Source organism: Anomaloglossus baeobatrachus, chromosome 12 (assembly GCF_048569485.1).
Source record: "Anomaloglossus baeobatrachus isolate aAnoBae1 chromosome 12, aAnoBae1.hap1, whole genome shotgun sequence".
Lineage (NCBI taxonomy): Eukaryota > Metazoa > Chordata > Amphibia > Anura > Aromobatidae > Anomaloglossus > Anomaloglossus baeobatrachus.
The window spans coordinates 113,026,727-113,046,415 of NC_134364.1; the positions used below are offsets into that span (position 1 = coordinate 113,026,727).

Consider the following 19,689-nt stretch of genomic DNA (forward strand, 5'->3'; position numbering starts at 1 on the left):
CGCCCGCACCAGATCCAGGATATGCAACGCTTTTTCAAAGCGATGAACAGGAGCCGGACAAAAGGAAGGCAGGGAAATGTCCTGGTTAAGGTGGAGGGAGAAACCACCTTAGGGAGGAAGTCCGGAGTCGGACGGAGAACCACCTTGTTTTGATGAAAAACCAAAAGAGGTGACTCCGAGGAGAGTGCAGCCAAATCAGAGACTCTCCCGAGGGAAGTTATGGCCACTAGAAAGACCACTTTCTGTGAAAGACGAGACAAAGAAACCTCCCTAAGAGGCTCAAAGGGGGGTTTCTGGAAGCCGTGAGGACCAGATTAAGGTCCCAGGGATCCAAAGGCCGCCGGTAAGGCGGAATGATGTGAGATGCGCCCTGTATGAAGGAGCGCACCTGAGCCAGCCAGGCGATACGCCGCTGTAAACACACTGGCAGAACAGAGACCTGTCCCTTGAGGGAATTGAGGGATAGTCCTAGCTGCAGACCGGACTGTAGAAAGGACCGGAGGGTCAGCAAGGAAAAAAGGCCAAGAAGCATGGCCGGAAGGGCGACACCAGGACAGGAAAATTCTCCAGGTCCTGTGATAGATGTTGGCCAAGGAATACTTCCAAGCCCGAGTCATAGTGGAGATGACTTCAGGAGGGATACCAGAAGTCGTCAAGATCCAGGACTCAAGAGCCACACCGTCAAACTGAGAGCCGCAGAATTCTGGCGGAAAGACGGACCTTGTGAGAGAAGGTCTGGACGGTCCGGGAGATGCCACAGCACCTCAACGGACAGATGGAGCAGGTCAGGGTACCAAGCTCGTCTGGGCCAGTCTGGCAATGAGAATGACCCGACGGCCCCCCATTCTGAACTTGCGCAGGTCTCTGGGCAAGAGCTAGAGGGGGAAACGCGTAAGACAGACGAAACTGGGACCAATCTTGAACCAGCACGTCTGCTGCAAAGGCCTGAGGATCGTGGGAGAGAAGATCCACCTCCGGAGTGCCCCACTTGCGGCAGATTAACCTGAGACAATCTGCCTCCCAGTTTTCCACGCCTCGGTTGTGGACTGCGAATGTGGTGGACCTGGAATCCTCCGTCCACTGAAGGATACCAACAGTGCTAGGCGGCTGAGTGTCACGCCCTGGTGTTAATGTAGGCAACCGCTATGGCGTTGTCTGACTGGACTCGAATGTTCTTGCCCGCCAACAGGTGGTGAAAGGCCAAGAGAGCTAGAAGCACGGCTCTGATCTCCAGCACAGTGATCGAGAGGGCTGATTCGGACGGAGTCCAAGTGTCTTGCGCTCTGTGGTAGAGATATACCGCTCCTCAGCCGGATAGACTGGCATCCGTGGTGCGGATCACCCAGGACGGGGCCAGAAAGGAGTGTCCCTGAAGAGAGAGGGGCCGAAGCCACCACTCCTGGTATGTGGCGACAGAGCCACTAACCTGTGCAAGAAGGAAGTCCGCTTGTCCCAACAGCGGAGAATGTCCAGCTGCAGGACGCAGATGGAACTGGGCAAGGGAACCGCTTCCATTGACGCCACCATCTGACCCAGCACCTGCATTAGGTGCCTGATGGAATGACGGAGGGGCCTCAGCAAAGAGTGCACAGCTAGATGGAGGGACTGCTGTTTGACTAAAGGCAGCTTCACAAGTGCCGACAGAGTCTCGAATTGCATCCCTAGGTACGTGAGCTTCTGGGTCGGAGACAGAGTGGACTTGGGCAGAATGACAAGCCACCCGAATTGGACTAGAGTGGCGAGAGTGAGCGAGGCACTCCGCTGACTGTCTGCACAGGATGAAGCCTTGACTAGAAGGCCGTCCAGGAAAAGGGATGCCAACCCTTGGAGGTGCAGAACCGCAACCACTGCTGCCATGACCCTGATGAATACTCGAGGGGCCGTGGCTAACCCGAAGGGAAGAGCCACGAATCGGAAATGTTCCTCTCCGATTGCAAAACGTTGCCAACGCTGGTGCTAAACTGCAATTGGCACATGCAGATAGACATCTCTGATGTTGAGGATGCAAGGAATCTCCTTGGGTCATTGAGGCAATGACTGATCGGAGAGACTCCATGTGAAAAAGCCGCACCTGAACATGCTTGTTGAGAAGCCTGAGATCCAGGATGGGCCGGAAGGAACCGTCCCTTTAGGGGACTAGGTAGAGATTTGAGTAGAAACCTCTGAACCGTTCCCGGGCGGGAACCGGTACAATTACTCCGTTGGCCTGCAAGGATGCCACGGCCTGAGAGAAGGCGGCGGCCTTGGAGCAGGGGGGAGTTGACAGAAAAAAATCTGTTTGGCGGGCTGGCTAGAATTCTATCCTGTAGCCGTGGGAGATGATATCCCGCACCCACTGATCGGAGACGTGTTGAAACCACATGTCGCCAAGCGGGAGAGCCTACCACCGACCAAGGACGTTGCTGGCGCGGCCAGATAGTCAAGAGGAGGCTGCCTCAGTGGCAGCAGCTCCTGCGGTCTTCTGAGGACGCGGCTTCGTGCGCCAGTTGGGTTTTTGGTCCTTGGCTGAGTTAGTGGACGAGGCCGAGGGCTTAGAGGACGACCAGTTGGAGGAACGAAAGGAACGAAACCTCGACTAGTTCCTGCCCTGTACAGGTTCCTGGTTTTGGCTGTGGCATGGAAGTACTCTTCCCGCCAGTAGCTTCCTGAATAATTTCATCCAGTTGTTCACCGAAAAGCCTGGGCCCAGCAAATGGGAGCCCAGCAAGGTACTTCTTTGAAGAAGCGTCTGCCTTCCACTCTCGAAGCCACAGGATCCTGTGGATAGCGAGAGAATTGGCCGAAGCCACCGCAGTGCGGAGCCTCCAGCATGGCAGACATGGCATAGGATGAAAAGGCTGAAGCCTGGGAAGTTAAGGCAACCATCGGGGCATAGAGTCCCTGGTGAGGGAATGCATCTCCTACAGAGAAGCAGAGATGGCTCTGAAGCCCACACTGCTGCAAAAGATGGGGAGAACGAGGCCCCTGCCGCCTCATATACAGATGGCGGACAGTGGAATCCTTAAGGGAGTTGCCATCAGCCACTGATACAACTTTCCGGGCTGAGAGTCTAGACACCAGAGGGTCTACCTTTGGTGAATGAGCCCACTCCTTGACCACCTCTGGTGGAAATGGAAAACGGTCATCAGAACCACGCTTTGGGAAGCGTCTGTCAGGACAGGCTCTGGGCTTGGTCACAGTGGCCTGACAAAACTGGAGTGGATAAGGAACACACTCCTTGTTCTCTTAGGCAAGGTATACTGATGCTTTTCTGCCAGAGAGGGTTGCTCCCCTGATACAGGCGGATTGAGGTCCAGTACAAATATAATGGACGCAATCAAATCATTAGCATCTGCGTCACTTTCGGACAGATCAATGGGGTACATGGAGTAGCGTCCGAGCCGCCAGTAAAGGCATCCTCCTTGTCCTGCGAGTCAGCTCGTGAACCAGAGCCGCGGGACGAGGAAGGAAAGGGGACCCTGCGTCTCCATTTTAGGAGGACGGGGTCGGAGACCAGATGAAGAATCCTCTGTGAGCTTTGCTGAGCGAGCCGTAGCAGCAGAAGCGCCCTGAGAAGGGGGCTGATGCATGCTCAGCAGTGTCCGGGACAGCTGTTCCCTGGAGAGAGGGATTCTACCCAAGCCGGGGGTTCAGCCACCGGAGCCGGAGCAGCCAGAGGGACCACTGGTAATGAGCCTCCAGGCTGAGGCACCACCATGTTAGAGCAGGCATCACAATGTGGTTATGTGCTCGGTACAGGCAGTACGAGCCTACATGCAGTGCATATTAAGTACGGCCTTGCAGCCTTGCTCTGATGTGAGACATGCTGCTGAAGTGGGGGCTCTGGCCAGAATGACCCCCAGCAGAGTATATAAACAGTGTATATAAGCAGGTCCACAACCGGAGGTTGTGGCTTGCCAGACCGTTTGACATAGAGACATCTCTGTGCCCACCAGATCCCACAGCCCGGACGCCCAGAGAGATGGCCAGCGCCGATCGCTGTCACAATGTGGTTATGCAGACATGCATGATAACGCTGATAAAATGGCGCCAGAGCGAGAGGGGGCGGGGCCTACTCTAAGAGCGGGATCGGAGGGCCAAGGAGATATACAGGGGAGGGAATATTTCCTCAGAGAGGAGTGTCCCTCCCCAGTGCTGAACAGTCGCTGGGCGGAGCCGCAATGTCCCTCTGCATGATTGGCATGCAGGGACAGTGAAAACTAAACTAGGCCTCAGGCGAAGCCGGGGCCTAAATTTAACGATGCGGCCGGCGAGCAGGCACCATCGGCGCGGTTCTCAGGTAAAAACCAGAGAACCGGCCGGAAATGTCACAATAGATACACAGCACACTCTCCCCAACAATAAAGTACAAGGGACCCCCCGATAATAACGTCTCAGATACTTAGCTTGTGAGACGCAGGGCCAGGTCCCTGAGGGATGAGCGCTCCGTCCGGCAGGATCCTGAAAGGGCTGCGGATGGAGACCGGTCTCCTGCAAGGCAGGGAGAACCGTGCTGGCTCCCACTTCAAGCCAGAGCCCCGGAGGGATGGTGAAGGAGCGCGGAATGTAAGCCTCCAGCCCTGAAATCAACCATAACAACACCGCCGACACAGTGGGGTGAGAAGGGACATGCCGGGAGTCCAGGCTTGGACCCGCTTTTCTTCAAACTCTTTCCAAAAATCAAAATCAGATGAGAATGCATGTGTGGATGTGTGCCTCCTGAACACAAAGCATTGAACTGGCTATATTTGGTTAACCAGGGGGTGTATATGCTCGGAGGGAGGGGCTACACTTTTTAGTGTAGTACTTTGTGTGTCCTCCGGAGGCAGGAGCTATACACCCATGGTCTGGGTCTCCCATAGGAACAATGAAGAAATGTTAATGTTATGGTGCAGAAGCAACAAGTGGACACAATTGTGAAGTTGAACTAAATTTATTGCCGATTTTAAACTTTTTTAAAAAATAACTTAAAAGTGGAACGTGCAATATTAGTCCCCTTTAAAGGGGTGGTTCACCCATATTTTTTATTGTCTAGATCGATATTATATTGAGAAACAATGTTTCTCTCAAATACCTTTTGTTGTCAATAGTGCCTGTGAGAGGCGCTATTGCAGACCGCTGCTCCCCGTCCAGTGACGTACCCGTCCAATGCTGCCTCATCACATCCGTGCAGCCGGCTACATTCTGAGCCCATCTGCTCCCTGCTCCTCCTCCCTCACAGCACGTCTCTTGCTTGCAGCGTTCTGCGAGGAGGGAGGGGGGAGCAGGAGACGCGCCGTGCTGTGCTAGGAGGGAGGAGGGAGGGGGGAGCAGGAGATGCGCCGTGCAAGGAGGGAGGAGGGAGGGGGGAGCAGGAGACGCGCCGTGCTAGGAGGGAGAAGGAGGGGGGAGCAAATGGGCTGTGACAGCAGTGAAACACCGCTCACAGCTCAGAGTCTGGAAGACTGTAGCCGGCTGCACGGATGTGACGTGGCAGCATTTGCCGGGTAAGTCACTGGACGGGGAACAGCGGTCTGCAATAGCGCCTCTCACAGGCACTATTGACAACACAGGGTATTTTAGAGAAACATTGTTTCTCAATATAATATCGATCTAGACAATAAAAAAATATGGGTGAACCACCCCCTTTAAGTTAATACTTTGTAGCGCCACCTTTAGCTGTGATTACAGCTGCAGTCACTTGGGGGATGTGTCTATCAGTTTTGCACATCGAGAGACTGAAATTCTTTCCCATTCTTCCTTTGCAAACAGCTGGAGCTGAGTGAGGTTGGATGGAGGCGTTTGTGAACAGCAGTTCTCAGCTCTTTCCACAGATTTTCGATTGGATTCAGGTCTGGACTGTGACTTGGCCATGCTAAAACCTGGATACCTTTATCTGTGAACCATTCCATTGTAGATTTTGCTTCATGTTTGGGATCATTGTCTTCTTGAAAGACAAATCTCCGTCCCAGTCTCAGGTCTTTTGCAGACTCCAACAGGTTTTCTTCAAGAATGGTCCTGTATTTGGCTCCATCCATCTTCCCATCAATTTTAACCATCTTCCCTGTCCCCGCTGAAGCAAAGCAGGCTCAAACCATGATGCTGCCACCACCATGTTTGACAGTGGGGATGGGGTGTTCAGGGTGATAAGCGGTGTTGGTTTTATGCCAAATATATCGTTTGGCATTGTGCCCAAACAGTTCGATCTTTGTTTCATCTGACCAGACTACCTTCTTCCACATGTTTGGTGTCTCCCAGGTGGTTTGTGGCAAACTTTAAATGACAATTTTTTATGGATATCTTTGAGAAATTGTTTTCTTCTTGCTACTCTTCCATAAAAGGCCAGATTTATGCAGTGTACGACTGATTGTTGTCCTATGGACAGACTCTCCCACCTCACCTGTAGATCTCTGCAGTTAATCCAGAGTGATCATGGGCCTCTTGGCTGCATCTCTGATCAGTCTTCTCCTTGTTTGAGATGAAAGTTTTGAGGGACGGCCGGGTCTTAGTAGATTTGCAGTGGTATGATACTTCCTCCATTTCAATATGATCGCTTGCACAGTGCTTCTTGGGATGTTTAAAGTTGTGGAAATCCTTTTGTAACCAAATCCGGCTTTAAACTTCTCCACAAGAGTAACACTGACCTGCCTGTTGTGTTACTTGGTCTCCACGATGCTCTCTACACTTTAAACAGAACACAGACTATCACAGAGCAGGGGCATTTATACTGAGACTTGATAAATATAAGCCACCTGTGTGTAATCATCAGTCATTTATGACAACATTGGATCCTTCAGAGATCCTCAATGAACTTCTGGAGTGAGTTTGCTGCACTGAAAATAAAGGTAATGAAGAATATTGTACGCCCCACTTTTCAGTTATTTATTTTGTAAAAAAGTTTAAAATAAGCAATCCATTTTGTTCAACTTCCCAATTGTGTCCCCCTTGTTGTTGATTCTTCACCATAACATTAAAATTTTTATCTATGTTTGAAGCCTGAAATGTGAGAAAAGGTTGAAAAATTCAAGGGAGCCGAATACTTTCGCAAGGCACTGTATGTTCTTCCTGGCCTGTGTGTTGGTCATCAGCAGGATACACAGACTTCTGCTTCAGGAACTTTCCACCTAGTTCTCCTTAGACTCAGATGGGGTCTCTTCTGGACAGTGCAGTCGCTTTGCTCCTTAAGAGTACTCCACCCAGAAAAAACCATCTCTGATTCTTCCAACACAATACATTCTTGCTTTCGCTCACTACAGTTAACAATCCTATGTGCTTAACTAACTTTGTTTTTAGGGATGCAGTTTTCCACTCAGAATACTCTGGTCCCTCACAGTAGCGAGCCCTTCTGAATGGGCCAGTTCAAGATAAGGACCAGACTCGTGACGAGGAATCCTTACCGTCTAAGGCTGCAGCTCATATGAGCCCATTTACAAGAACAAATCGGTTTTGTGTAGGCACTATTGTAAGAGAGCCAGAGTTAGCTCACGCAGATCCCTTACAGAATCCTTTAAACTATGGAGCAAGATTGTTTTCCTCCAGTACAGTCTGAATTCTTGAGTCTGAGCAGTAAGCCAAGCTGTCCTCTGCCATGCTAGATCTTCATTCGGCAAAAATGAGGGACACCTTCCATGTTAAGGGCGAGTCTGCCTCACTGTCTATGATGGTTGACAATGATGGCTATTGATGTTATTCCTAATTTTGTCCCTTTTCCCTTCTTTGGAGGAATGGATTCCTCAGTGGTCCACTACAGCCACAACCTTGTCATAATCCAACATGGCATTATAAAGTGACCCATTGGATAAATAGATTGCCCCAAGTGGATGCAGGAGCATGCAGCTCGTTCAAAAGGTCTGATGTTTTTTTTTTAAAGTCTCAAGATAAACTATTTCCTCATTAGTCCTTCAGAGCCACTTCCTTGCCTCTATCTGATAGAGGTATCTGATAGAGTTTGGTGACCGACTGGATAAATAGGATTGATGCCTTCTTCAAGGTTCATTTCATAGTAGTGGATCATACATTGCTTACATTTTCACAGCTGCTTGAGACAGCTAGGTTTTCTACTTGCTAGATTTGTCACCTATACCGTAGCATGATTTCTTAAGCTTCTCAACAGGATTTTCGTCTTCTACTCTCAACAATCACTTGACTCGTCGTTGCTCTACTAGGCTTTTATTGCATCTGCATGGGTGGCCAAGGACATGGCTAAATAGACTGCTAGTTGCTCTGTGTGTCGCAGTTCTTGGACCATGCATTCAAAAAGTTTTTACCTCGATTTGGATGAAATCAGGAACGGATGATCCTTTTCCTGCAACAGTGCCAATTTTCTCGGCCATCCCAGCGTTTCCTGTCTTTTTTTTTTGCTCCTTTCCATTATTCCTTTTTTCTCAAGGCCGACAAGGAGTCCTTTAGTTCCTCCTAGCCCAATACACCCTCACGGGAATTCTGATGCTTTTCCCTTCACCTCGAAGTCCTCTTCAGCAATAGTTTTTTTTTCCCCCAACTAAACCTTCAGCCCCTTTCACATTGCGTTTTGATCTCCGTTTAGTGATCCCGTTGGTGCTTCTGTCTGAACTCCCAGCAAAGAAGGGAATTTTGTTTACTTACCGTAAATTCCTTTTCTTCTAGCTCTAATTGGGAGACCCAGACAATTGGGTGTATAGGCTATGCCTCCGGAGGCCGCACAAAGTATTACACTCAAAAGTGTTAAGCCCCTCCCCTTCTGCCTATACACCCCCCGTGCTCCCACGGGCTCCTCAGTTTTGGTGCAAAAGCAAGAAGGAGGAAAAAGAATTATAAACTGGTTTAAAGTAACTTCAATCCGAAGGAATATCGGAGAACTGAAACCATTCAACATGAACAACATGTGTACACAAAAAAAAACAGGGGCGGGTGCTGGGTCTCCCAATTAGAGCTAGAAGAAAAGGAATTTACGGTAAGTAAACAAAATTCCCTTCTTCTTTGTCGCTCTATTGGGAGACCCAGACAATTGGGACGTCCAAAAGCAGTCCCTGGGTGGGTAACATAATACCTCGTAAGAGAGCTGTAAAACGGCCCTTTCCTACAGGTGGGCAACCGCCGCCTGAAGGACTCGTCTACCTAGGCTGGCATCCGCCGAAGCATAGGTATGCACCTGATAGTGTTTCGTGAAAGTGTGCAGGCTCGACCAGGTAGCCGCCTGACACACCTGCTGAGCCGTAGCCTGGTGCCTCAAAGCCCAGGACGCGCCCACGGCTCTGGTAGAATGGGCCCTCAGCCCTGATGGAACCGGAAGCCCAGCCGAACGGTAAGCTTCGATAATTGGCTCCTTGATCCACCGAGCCAGGGTTGATTTGGAATCCTGTGACCCTTTACGCTGGCCAGCGACAAGGACAAAGAGTGCATCCGAGCGGCGCAAGGGCGCCGTACGAGAAATGTAGAGTCTGAGTGCTCTCACCAAATCTAACAAGTGCAAATCCTTTTCACATTGGTGAACTGGATGAGGATAAAAAGAAGGTAAGGAGATATCCTGATTGAGATGAAAGGAGGATACCACCTTAGGGAGAAAATCCGGAGCCGGACGTAGAACCACCTTGTCCTGGTGAAACACCAGGAAAGGGGCTTTGCACGACAATGCTGCTAGCTCAGACACTCTCCGAAGTGAAGTGACTGCTACTAGAAAAAACCACTTTCTGCGAAAGTTGTGAGAGGGAAATATCTCTCATTGGCTCGAATGGTGGTTTCTGAAGAACCATCAGAACCCTGTTTAGATCCCAGGGTTCTAACAGCCTCTTGTAAGGTGGAACGATGTGACAAACCCCCTGCAGGAACGTGCGTACCTGTGGAAGCCTGGCTAGGCGCTTCTGGAAAAACACAGAGAGCGCTGAGACTTGTCCCTTAAGGGAGCCGAGCGACAAGCCCTTTTCCAGTCCAGATTGAAAGAAGGACAGAAAAGTGGGCAAGGCAAAAGGCCAGGGAGAAAAAACCCTGAGCAGAGCACCACGACAGGAAAATTTTCCACGTCCTGTGGTAGATCTTGGCGGACGTTGGTTTCCTAGCCTGTCTCATAGTGGCAAAGACGTCTTGAGATAACCCTGAAGACGCTAGGGTCCAGGACTCAATGGCCACACAGTCAGGTTGAGGGCCGCAGAATTCAGATGGAAAAAACGGCCCTCGAGATAGCAAGTCTGTTTGGTCTGGTAGTGTCCACGGTCGGCCGACCGTGAGATGCCACAGATCCGGGTACCACGACCACCTTGGCCAGTCTGGAGCGACGAGGATGGCGCGGCGGCAGTCGGTCCTGATCTTGCGTAACACTCTGGGCAACAGTGCCAGCGGAGGAAACACATAAGGGAGCTGAAACTGCGACCAATCCTGAACTAAGGCGTCTGCCGCCAGAGCTCTGGGATCTTGAGACCGTGCCATGAACATTGGTACCTTGTTGTTGTGCCGGGACGCCATGAGGTCGACGTCCGGCACCCCCCAGCAGCAACAGATCTCCTGAAACACGTCCGGGTGAAGGGACCATTCCCCTGCGTCCATGCCCTGGCAACTGAAATAATCTGCTTCCCAGTTTTCCACGCCTGGGATGTGAACTGCGGATATGGTGGATGCCGTGGCTTCCACCCACATCAAAATCCGCCGGACTTCCTGGAAGGCTTGCCGGCTGCGTGTGTCGCCTTGGTGGTTGAAGTATGCCACCGCTGTGGAATTGTCCGACTGAATTCGGATCTGCTTGCCCTCCAGCCACTGCTGGAACGTTTTCTGGGCAAGATACACTGCCCGTATGTCCAGCACGTTGATCTGAAGCGAGGACTCTTGCTGGGTCCACGTACCCTGAGCCCTGTGGTGGAGAAAAACCGCTCCCCACCCTGACAGACTCGCGTCTGTCGTGACTACTTCCCAGGATGGGGGTAGGAAGGATATCCCCTTCGATAATGAAGTGGGAAGGAGCCACCACCGAAGGGAAGCTTTGGTCGCCTGAGAGAGGGAGACGGTCCTGTCGAGGGACGTCGGCTTCCTGTCCCATTTGCGTAGGATGTCCCATTGAAGGGGACGCAGGTGAAACTGTGCGAAAGGGACTGCCTCCATTGCTGCCACCATCTTCCCCAGGAAGTGCATGAGGCGCCTCAAGGAGTGTGACTGGCCTTGAAGGAGAGATTGTACCCCTTTCTGTAGTGACTACTGCTTGATCAGCGGAAGCTTCACTATCACTGAGAGGGTATGAAACTCCATGCCAAGATATGTCAGCGATTGGGCCGGTGTCAGATTTGACTTTGTAAAATTGATGATCCACCCGACACCCTGGAGAGTCTCCAGGGAAGCGTCGAGGCTGCGTTGGCATGCCTCTTGAGAGGGTGCCTTGATCAGTATCCAAGTACGGGATCACCGAGTGACCCTGAGAGTGGAGGACCGCTACTACAGTAGCCATAACCTTGGTAAAAACCCGTGGGGCTGTTGCCAGGCCGAACGGCAGTGCCACGAACTGCAGGTGTTCATTTCCTATGGCGAAGCGCAAGAAGCGCTGGTGCTCTGGAGCAATCGGTACGTGGAGATAAGCATCTTTGATATCGATCGACGCAAGGAAATCTCCTTGGGACATTGAGGTGATGACGGAGCGGGGGGATTCCATCCTGAACCGTCTGGTTTTTACATGTTTGTTGAGCAGTTTCAGGTCCAGGACCAGGCGGAAAGACCCGTCCTCCTTTGGGACCACAAACAAGTTGGAGAAAAAAACGTGGCTCAGTTGCTGAAGAGGAACCGGGATCACCACTCCTTCTGCCTTCAGAGTGCGCAGCGCCTGCAGAAGAGCCTCGGCTCGCTAGTGAGGCGGGGATGACCTGAAGAATCGAGTCGGGGGACGAGAGGTGAACTCTATCTTGTAACCGTGAGACAGAATGTCTCTCACCCAGCGGTCTTTTATTTGTGGTAGCCAGGTGTCGCAAAAGCGGGAAAGCCTGCCACCGACCGCGGATGCTACTAGAGGAGGTCGAAAGTCATGAGGAAGCCGCTTTGTTAGCGGCGCCTCCGGTGGCCTTTTAAGGACGTGACTTAGACCGCCATGCATCAGAGTTCCTTTGTACTTTCTGAGACCTTTTGGACGAGGAGAATTGGGACCTGCCCGCGCCCTGAAAGGACCGAAACCTCGACTGCCCTCTCCTCCGTTGGAGTATGTCCTTTTTGGACTGGGGTAAGGATGTATCCTTTCCCTTGGATTGTTTGATGATTTCATCCAGACGCTCGCCAAACAGCCTGTCGCCAGAAATTGGCAAACTGGTTAAGCGCTTTTTGGAAGCAGAATCTGCCTTCCATTCCCGTAGCCACAAGGCCCTGCGGAGTACCACCGAATTGGCGGCCGCGACCGCCGTACGGCTCGCAGAGTCCAGGACAGCAATAATAGCGCAAGACGCAATTGCCGAGGTCTGGGTGGTAATGGATGCCACTTGTGGCGCGGCCGTGCATGTGGCTGCTTCAATTTGTGCTTGACCTGCTGAGATAGCTTGTAGCGCCCATACAGCTGCGAATGCTGGGGCAAAAGAAGCTCCGATAGCTTCATAGATGGATTTCAACCAGAGCTCCATCTGCCTGTCAGTGGCATCTTGAGCGAGGCCCCCTCTTCCACTGCAAGTATGGATCTAACTGCCAGTCTGGAGATTGGAGGATCCACTTTGGGACACTGAGTCCAACCTTTAACCACGTCAGGGGGAAAAGGATAACGTGTATCCTTAAGGCGCTTAGAAAAAACGCTTATCTGGACAAGCATGATGATTCTGGACTGCCTCTCTGAAATCAGAGTGGTCTAGAAACATACTCTGTGTAAGAGAAGCTGACTCCTCCGCCGGAGGAGCTGAGGGAGAAATATCCAGCATTTGATCGATGGACGCAATAAGAACGTTCAGTATGGCGTCCCCGTCTGGAGTATTAAGATTGAGAGCGCCCTCAGGATCAGAATCCTGATCAGCTGTCTCCGCATTATCACCAGAGATTCCCCCCGCTGAGACCCTGAACAATATGATGTCGAGGGAAATTCTAAGCGAGCCCGCTTAGTCGGTCTGGGGCTGGGGTTTAAGTCAGAACCCTCAGCCTGGGATGTATGAGATACCCCGGGAGGACATTGTTGGTCCAACTGAGGGGGGCCAGGGAACAATGATTCAACAGAGTCCCTTTGCTGAGATACCGGCCTGGACTGCAAGGCTTCTAGTATCTTAGCCATAGTCTCAGAGAGTTTTGCAAACTCCGTCCCCGTCACTAGGACAGTGTCAACAGGTGGCTCCCCCTGGGCCCCTCTTAGCAGAGGCCCTGGCTAAAGAAGTGTCACCGGGGCCGAACATGCACACAATGAGGGTTAATGGAACCTGCCGGCAGCTGGGTCGTACAAGCGCCGCAGGCAGCATAATAAGCCTGTGTTTTTGGCACCCCTGCCTTTTGTGGGCGCCATGCTATTGTTTTCCCTGAGTAACACACTAGGGTATATAGCCAGAATGAACTGTGCTCATACAGTGTAAAATATATACTAAAAACAAATAATGTATCAGTACACTACAGCACCATGAGGCTAGCACCACAGGTGCTGCTTACCATCCGCCTAAAGCGGTTATGAGGCCACCAGAGACCGTGTCTGGGTCTCTCAGGGTTTGTCCCTCTCTGCAGCGTCGTAGGAGCTGACAGGAAATGGCTGCGGCGTCCTGACGAGAGGAGGGAGCCGTGGGCGTAGCCGAGGTGCTCACACTGTGCACAGTGAGGGGGGTGGAGTATGGAAATCATATTCCAGCCCTCAGTGCTGCTCTTCCGTGCAGCGTCCCGCCCTTCCCCTGCCTGTCAGGGCTGAGGGCGGGAGAAAGGGAAACTAGGCCGCAAGCCAAGCCGGGGACTCGAGTATAAGCGTGGCCGCCGTAAAAGCGCGGCCAACGCCGAAGTCCCCGGCGAACTACAAGTCCCAGCCGCGCCGCAGTTTCCCATGGCAGCGGCGGTTAGCGCGGTAGCCCCTACATATAAACACACTAAGCGACGCGGAGTGTGTAATGGCACAGTTTAACCCGGTCCCCCGGTGCACTAGCACACCCAGCAAAGCTGAGGTGTTGCCGTGCGCGGTCCCCACAGGGATACAGAGTACCTTCACGTAGCAGGGCCATGTCCCTGAACGGTACCCGGCTCCTATCCAGCAGTCTCCACAGGAGTTGTGGATGAAGCACGGTCTCAGTGCCTGGAGACCGATAGGATCCCACTTCACCCAGAGCCCTGAGGGGGATGGGGAAGGAAAGCAGCATGTGGGCTCCAGCCTCCGTACCCGCAATGGATATCTCAACCTTAACAACACCGCCGACAAGAGTGGGGTGAGAAGGGAGCATGCTGGGGGCCCTATATGGGCCCACTTTTCTTCCAACCGACATAGTCAGCAGCTGCTGCTGACTAATTTGTGGAGCTGTGCTGTGCGTGTCTGACCTCCTTCGCACAAAGCAAAAAACTGAGGAGCCCGTGGGAGCACGGGGGGTGTATAGGCAGAAGGGGAGGGGCTTAACACTTGAGTGTAATACTTTGTGCGGCCTCCGGAGGCATAGCCTATACACCCAATTGTCTGGGTCTCCCAATAGAGCGACAAAGAAATGGGTTTCGAACGTTTGCGCCGACAGGGCCATTGACTATACTGGTGCAGACTGAGTCACCATGTGCTCCGTCGTGGACCATTTTTGGGAGTATACACTTAATGGAGATGGACACTCAAGACTTAGTAGACCAAGTCTGGATGTCTACCTCCAGAAAGCGTATGCTCCCAAAAATGGTGCAAGTTAGAGCACATGTTGACTCCATCTGAACAATTATAGTCAATGGCACAGTCCGCGCATACGTCCAAAACCAGTTTTGTGGGGGAAGTTCGGACGGAAATCCCAACGGGACCACTGAACGGTGATCGAAACACAATGTGAAAGCGGCCTTACTCTCAAATGGGTGCAAGAATAGAAGTTTTCTGCCTGGAGACAGATTTAGACAGCAGAAAACCGTTGTAAGGGAATTATCTGTGGCTTAGACTCCTTGTTTACTCTGCAGACTCAACTGGACCAGCCACCTTTCTTCTAATCTATACATGTACTCAAGTGTGGCTACATCTGACCCATCACTGCTTTACAGATGACCGCAGTTTAGAAAATTTTGTATGCAATTGGTTATAGGCAGTTGTGTTTCTGGTACATTGAGTGCTCCACTTTTGATCCTCACACTCCCATTGCCAGGTCATACCAGTTATTCTTTTCCTCAATGATGGTATTTCATGACAGATTTGTTTACCGCTTTCTTTCTCGAAATTACAACAACTCCTAGGGTCCTATCACAATAGAATTCACCTTCCTCTCACCACATCTCTGTACCATCAGGGTGCTGAACATCTTCTATCAAAGCCATCTACTGGTAGTGGTCATGTATAGAGAATTCCAAAATAACGCTTCTTTCACTCTGACGTCACATGCATTCTCACATCAATCCTGGGTAGCATGAACTTTGCTTTCGAGACCCATCCCCTACTCCCAATTCCATGTTTGTTACCTTCTGTCTTTATGAAATCGGTCAGTGGGCTCTTCAGGATCTCTCTTATCATTAATGTTATGTTCTAATCTGCATGGATCTCCTGTGGTGGTTAAAACACAGACACATGTCTAAAGGAGCTCCCGGCAACGAATCCTTCCTCCCCTTCCTCCAGGAGCTAATCGACTGAGTTGATTGGAGGTAAATTCTCAGCTCCATTTTATTTCTCTTTAATGGGAATCCTCATTTTCTAGTTCTCTCCCTCTATTCTACACCACTTGTCTAGGCTGTCAAATACAGGGGGGAGTTTTGAGAGTTCTGTTCGACGACATAACCACCAGGCTTCCACACTGTCTGGAGTTTCCAGTTTCACTATTTCTTCAGGGTGAATAACAGGACTTCTACATTCTGGAGAGTGTGGGGGGCGGTTTTTTGGGAAGGGGGGGGGGGGATGTTCCACCCTTTTTTCCTCTTCAATGGAGGTCTCCTGACATGGCTCTCCCTTCTAGAAATCAAAGACGCAGATTATTTGTCTGTTCCTGGTCCCGCAATCATTTTCGGTTCAGAGTCTGGTCACTCCTAGAGAAGAGTTCTCGAACAGGTCTTTTCCTTCCCCTTTACTTTCTACCTTATGTTTTGTTGGGGAAATTCCAGTGATCCTTATGGCTACAGACTGGCTTTGCCAAACCTGATATTCCAACCTAGTTCATTTGATCTCCGGGGCTCTGTGGACTACCTCTACTTTCTGACCTACTTTTGAAGGGTCTGCCAACCCACTCCTCCTTACTACATGACTGTGGAAGCCAAGTGTCACGGCCCTGACTTGCGGTGTGGCTCCTGCGCTAGGACCTTTTAAGTTAAGTTCTCCTGTGTGCGGTCACGTTATTCTCTGCCCTGTGACGGACCTCTCCATGCACTGGGTTGGTCACCAGCTGTGGGAGGGGCTTACTCATACGCGCTGGCCAGTTGCTCTCCTTTATCTGGGGGGGAATTCATGCCCAAAGCAACACCAGTCGTATTCTCTGGCTAAGTTGCAGTAAACGCCTGCCTCCTGGTTACAGTGACTGATTTTTTAACTCAATCCCCAACTACCCCTGACTTGCTACTACTTGCAACTATTCCCCTTTGACTTCTCCGTTCCCGTCTGGCTCCTAACCCCGGCTTTCTCACCCGACTACTCTTATGCCTGCCCCTTGTGTTTACACTTACTCTCCTGGTACCCGATCTCCGGCTAGGTCTTGTCTCTCCTGTCTGCACCCAGTGTCTCTTCATGCCCTCTCGGTTCTGACCCCGGTCTGCCTGACTTCCCTCAGCCTCTAGGTATCCCCAGTTTCACCTAGAGTACTGCCTGATTACTGCATCTTTCACTCCTCTGTGAGAGGAAAGTTATACCAAGGTTCTGAGTTTTCAAGTGTTGTATAATTCTCATGTGCACCTTCAATCAGTGTCTTCCACAACTTTAGCACCTCATACTTTTGTTTGCTGCCACTTAATGCCTTGAAGAGACTTCCTTCCTGGACGATTGTCTTCTGGTGATCACTACTATTCATGAGATCTCCAAGCTTTATGCCCCTTTCTTATTTTTCACTGTAGACTCCCCTTGCATATTCTCCATTGGGACAGCAGTTTTTTGGGGGTTTTTTTGTAAAGGGAAGATCTTCTCTCCATTGACACGTGAGAAAACAATCCATTTTGTTCTGAAAGAAACTTCTTGTCTTAGAACTGAATGTCATAGGGCTCAGCCAACACGGATGGGCAGGGAAGTTACACATTTCTGTTCACGGCTCTACTGCTCTTATTGGTGCATAGTTCAGGAGTAATTTCTTTGTTTGAGGTACTATATAAACTGATCACATGATGTAAAAAAGCAGAAACTTTCAGTACACCACAAAGTGTGTGAGTGCTGTATTGATTTTCCGAGCGTTCGTAAAACAAATCTTATTAATTTGGAGTTCAAGAGGCATAGAAGGAATATATTTCGCTCACAGACAATATATGACAACATGGTCCTTCTCTTATTCTCTTTCCATTTTCGTGTTACCTGCACTGTCTGACTTGCTCATGGTGAGTTTGGCATTCCTAAAGGAGCCTTTTGGCATTCAAATTTTCCTTATGTTATCCCTGACAGTCTGCAAACTATTCTGTAATTGTTATTCGACCTTGTTCCCAAGTGGCTTCTGTTTACTATTACTCCCATATCACAAGGGTCATTGTGGCCTCTTGGGTGATACGTTATAAGGCTTTCATCCGCCAGGTCATTAAGGCTGCCACATGAGTCTCAGTTTGCCCCTTTCTGAAGACTTTATCTCATACAGCCTCTGCCAAAGCCAGCGCGGGTTGTAAAGTGCTGCAAACTGCCATATACTAGGTGGTCCACAGAGTCATTGGTACTGCCTACCCTCTGGGACATCCCAGTGCTGTGTCGCCAAATGCTATTAACGAGAAAAATGAATTTTCGAACTTACCGCATAATCCCTCTCACTATATACATTAGAGGTATACAGGTCCCACACAGTTTTTCTAATTTTCTTCCTTCCCGAGGTCAGTTACGATTGATTTTGGACACCGTTTTCTTCCTTGGGTTTAGGTCATGTCGGTTCCTGGTTGTTATTTTGACTTTTTTGCACTCCTAGTGGTAGGACCTATAGCATGGTGGCATTTCCTCCAATGTATTCATAGAAAGAGGGATTTTACGCCAAGTCGAAAAATCCAATTTTCTGTGAGGCTAAACAATACATAATATTTATGATTTAGACAGAACTTTGGTTAGGACTAGTCGATGCATTTCCTACAAAATGTTCTAAGTGACGTCATCTTGTAACGCAACTGATAGCGGTAACATCTTACGTGTCAAAGTGGTAACATCTTAAGTGCCAAAGCTGATGACAGTGCAGCTCAATGGTCGCGACTGGCCAGGCTGTAGCAGAGAAGAGCGGGGAATCTCAAGAGTGACTTTGCTCACGGGATGAAAAATTTCTGGGCAAACAGAGCTACTCAAGTCTGAACAGTCCGTTCCTTTTTGGTGGCAAAATGAGACCATGGCGGCTTGAAGCCACTTGGACAATTGGGAGAAGTTATGTAATAATCCGCATCGTATAGAGGTCCTTTATTAAGGAGTCTGGTGATAGTTTCCGTTTAAGACGCAATGGTCTTCAGTTTCTTAATGGATCCCTAAGCCATCACCAAGATGGCAGCGAGAATTAATTATTCCTTCAAGCTCCTTCCAGATTATTGGGACCGTCGCAGCAATTTCTCAAACAAATTTTTCCAAGTGTGAATTTAGTCTAGCAATAAAACGACGACGTTTCCAGTAGTGGTGATTTTCCACGCCAGCTTAGAACTGTGAACTCCGAAGAAAAGACTCGTCGTGGTGGAAATAATGGGATGCTTGGTAATGGGTTTTCTACAAAAAAAAAGAAAAGCGACGAAAACAAAGAAAAAACAGTGCGAATTCTTATCCTATATATTTCCAGTATACCGCCGTTCTATATCATCAAGATGCTTTGCTGACGAGGTAAACAGGTTTTCGACCGATTCCTGTAAGCAGAAACTAACCTGTGCGTTTTTCTCTGAAGGAAAACGGGATGTCTAAGGCTTTTCCGGCGTAAGTGCTCAGCAACGTGTCCAAATCTTCAACCGAAAAGGTGAAATCGGGCTGAATAAGAAGCTGCTGCAATGTCTTTACGGCAACTGAGACCCACTCTATCTTCATGTTCATCAGCAGCTGCTCCACCATCAGTAGCGGGCTCGTGATAAGATGTTCATAGTCCGGATGAGCAGACTCCGGAAGTGCCAGCAATACCTGAATGAAACCAGTTAGTCTTTAAGAAGTGATATCTGGCAAAAGAAACTTATAAAGTTGCTACAAACATCATCTTACAACTATGTTGGACCTAAAAATGATTGCGTTAAAAGCTGGACCTTCCCTTTAAATAAATGTAAAAAAAACCTGTCAAGCTAAAATCCCCACCAGGCAGCAGTATAGAGGGAGTGCTTCTTTTACTTTGTGCTGCTAATTGATGGCTGTCCGAAGGTTAAAAAGGGGGTGTCTAGGACTTAACTATTGATGACCTGTCCATAGGATAGACCAGTAAAAGTTAATCTAGCACCAGATTTTTTTTCTAGGTAATTTGAGAGCAGCATAATGTAGAGGCAAAGACCCCGATTCCAGCGATGTGTCACTTATTAGACTATTTGGTGCAGTTTTAATAAAATCCCTGTTTTCTCTATTGCAAATGA

General features: G+C 49.9%; 1 protein-coding gene across 2 annotated transcripts in view; it reads right to left on the bottom strand.

The window, feature by feature from the left end:
- Positions 1 to 19,689, bottom strand: part of ZFYVE26 (zinc finger FYVE-type containing 26) — a 269,476-nt gene that overhangs the window by 70,057 nt on the left and 179,730 nt on the right. For both annotated transcript variants that reach the window (XM_075329889.1, XM_075329888.1), the window contains exon 20: positions 19,006 to 19,252. In XM_075329889.1, the coding sequence (XP_075186004.1) occupies positions 19,006 to 19,252 (247 nt within the window). The remainder of the gene's footprint in view (positions 1 to 19,005; positions 19,253 to 19,689) is intronic.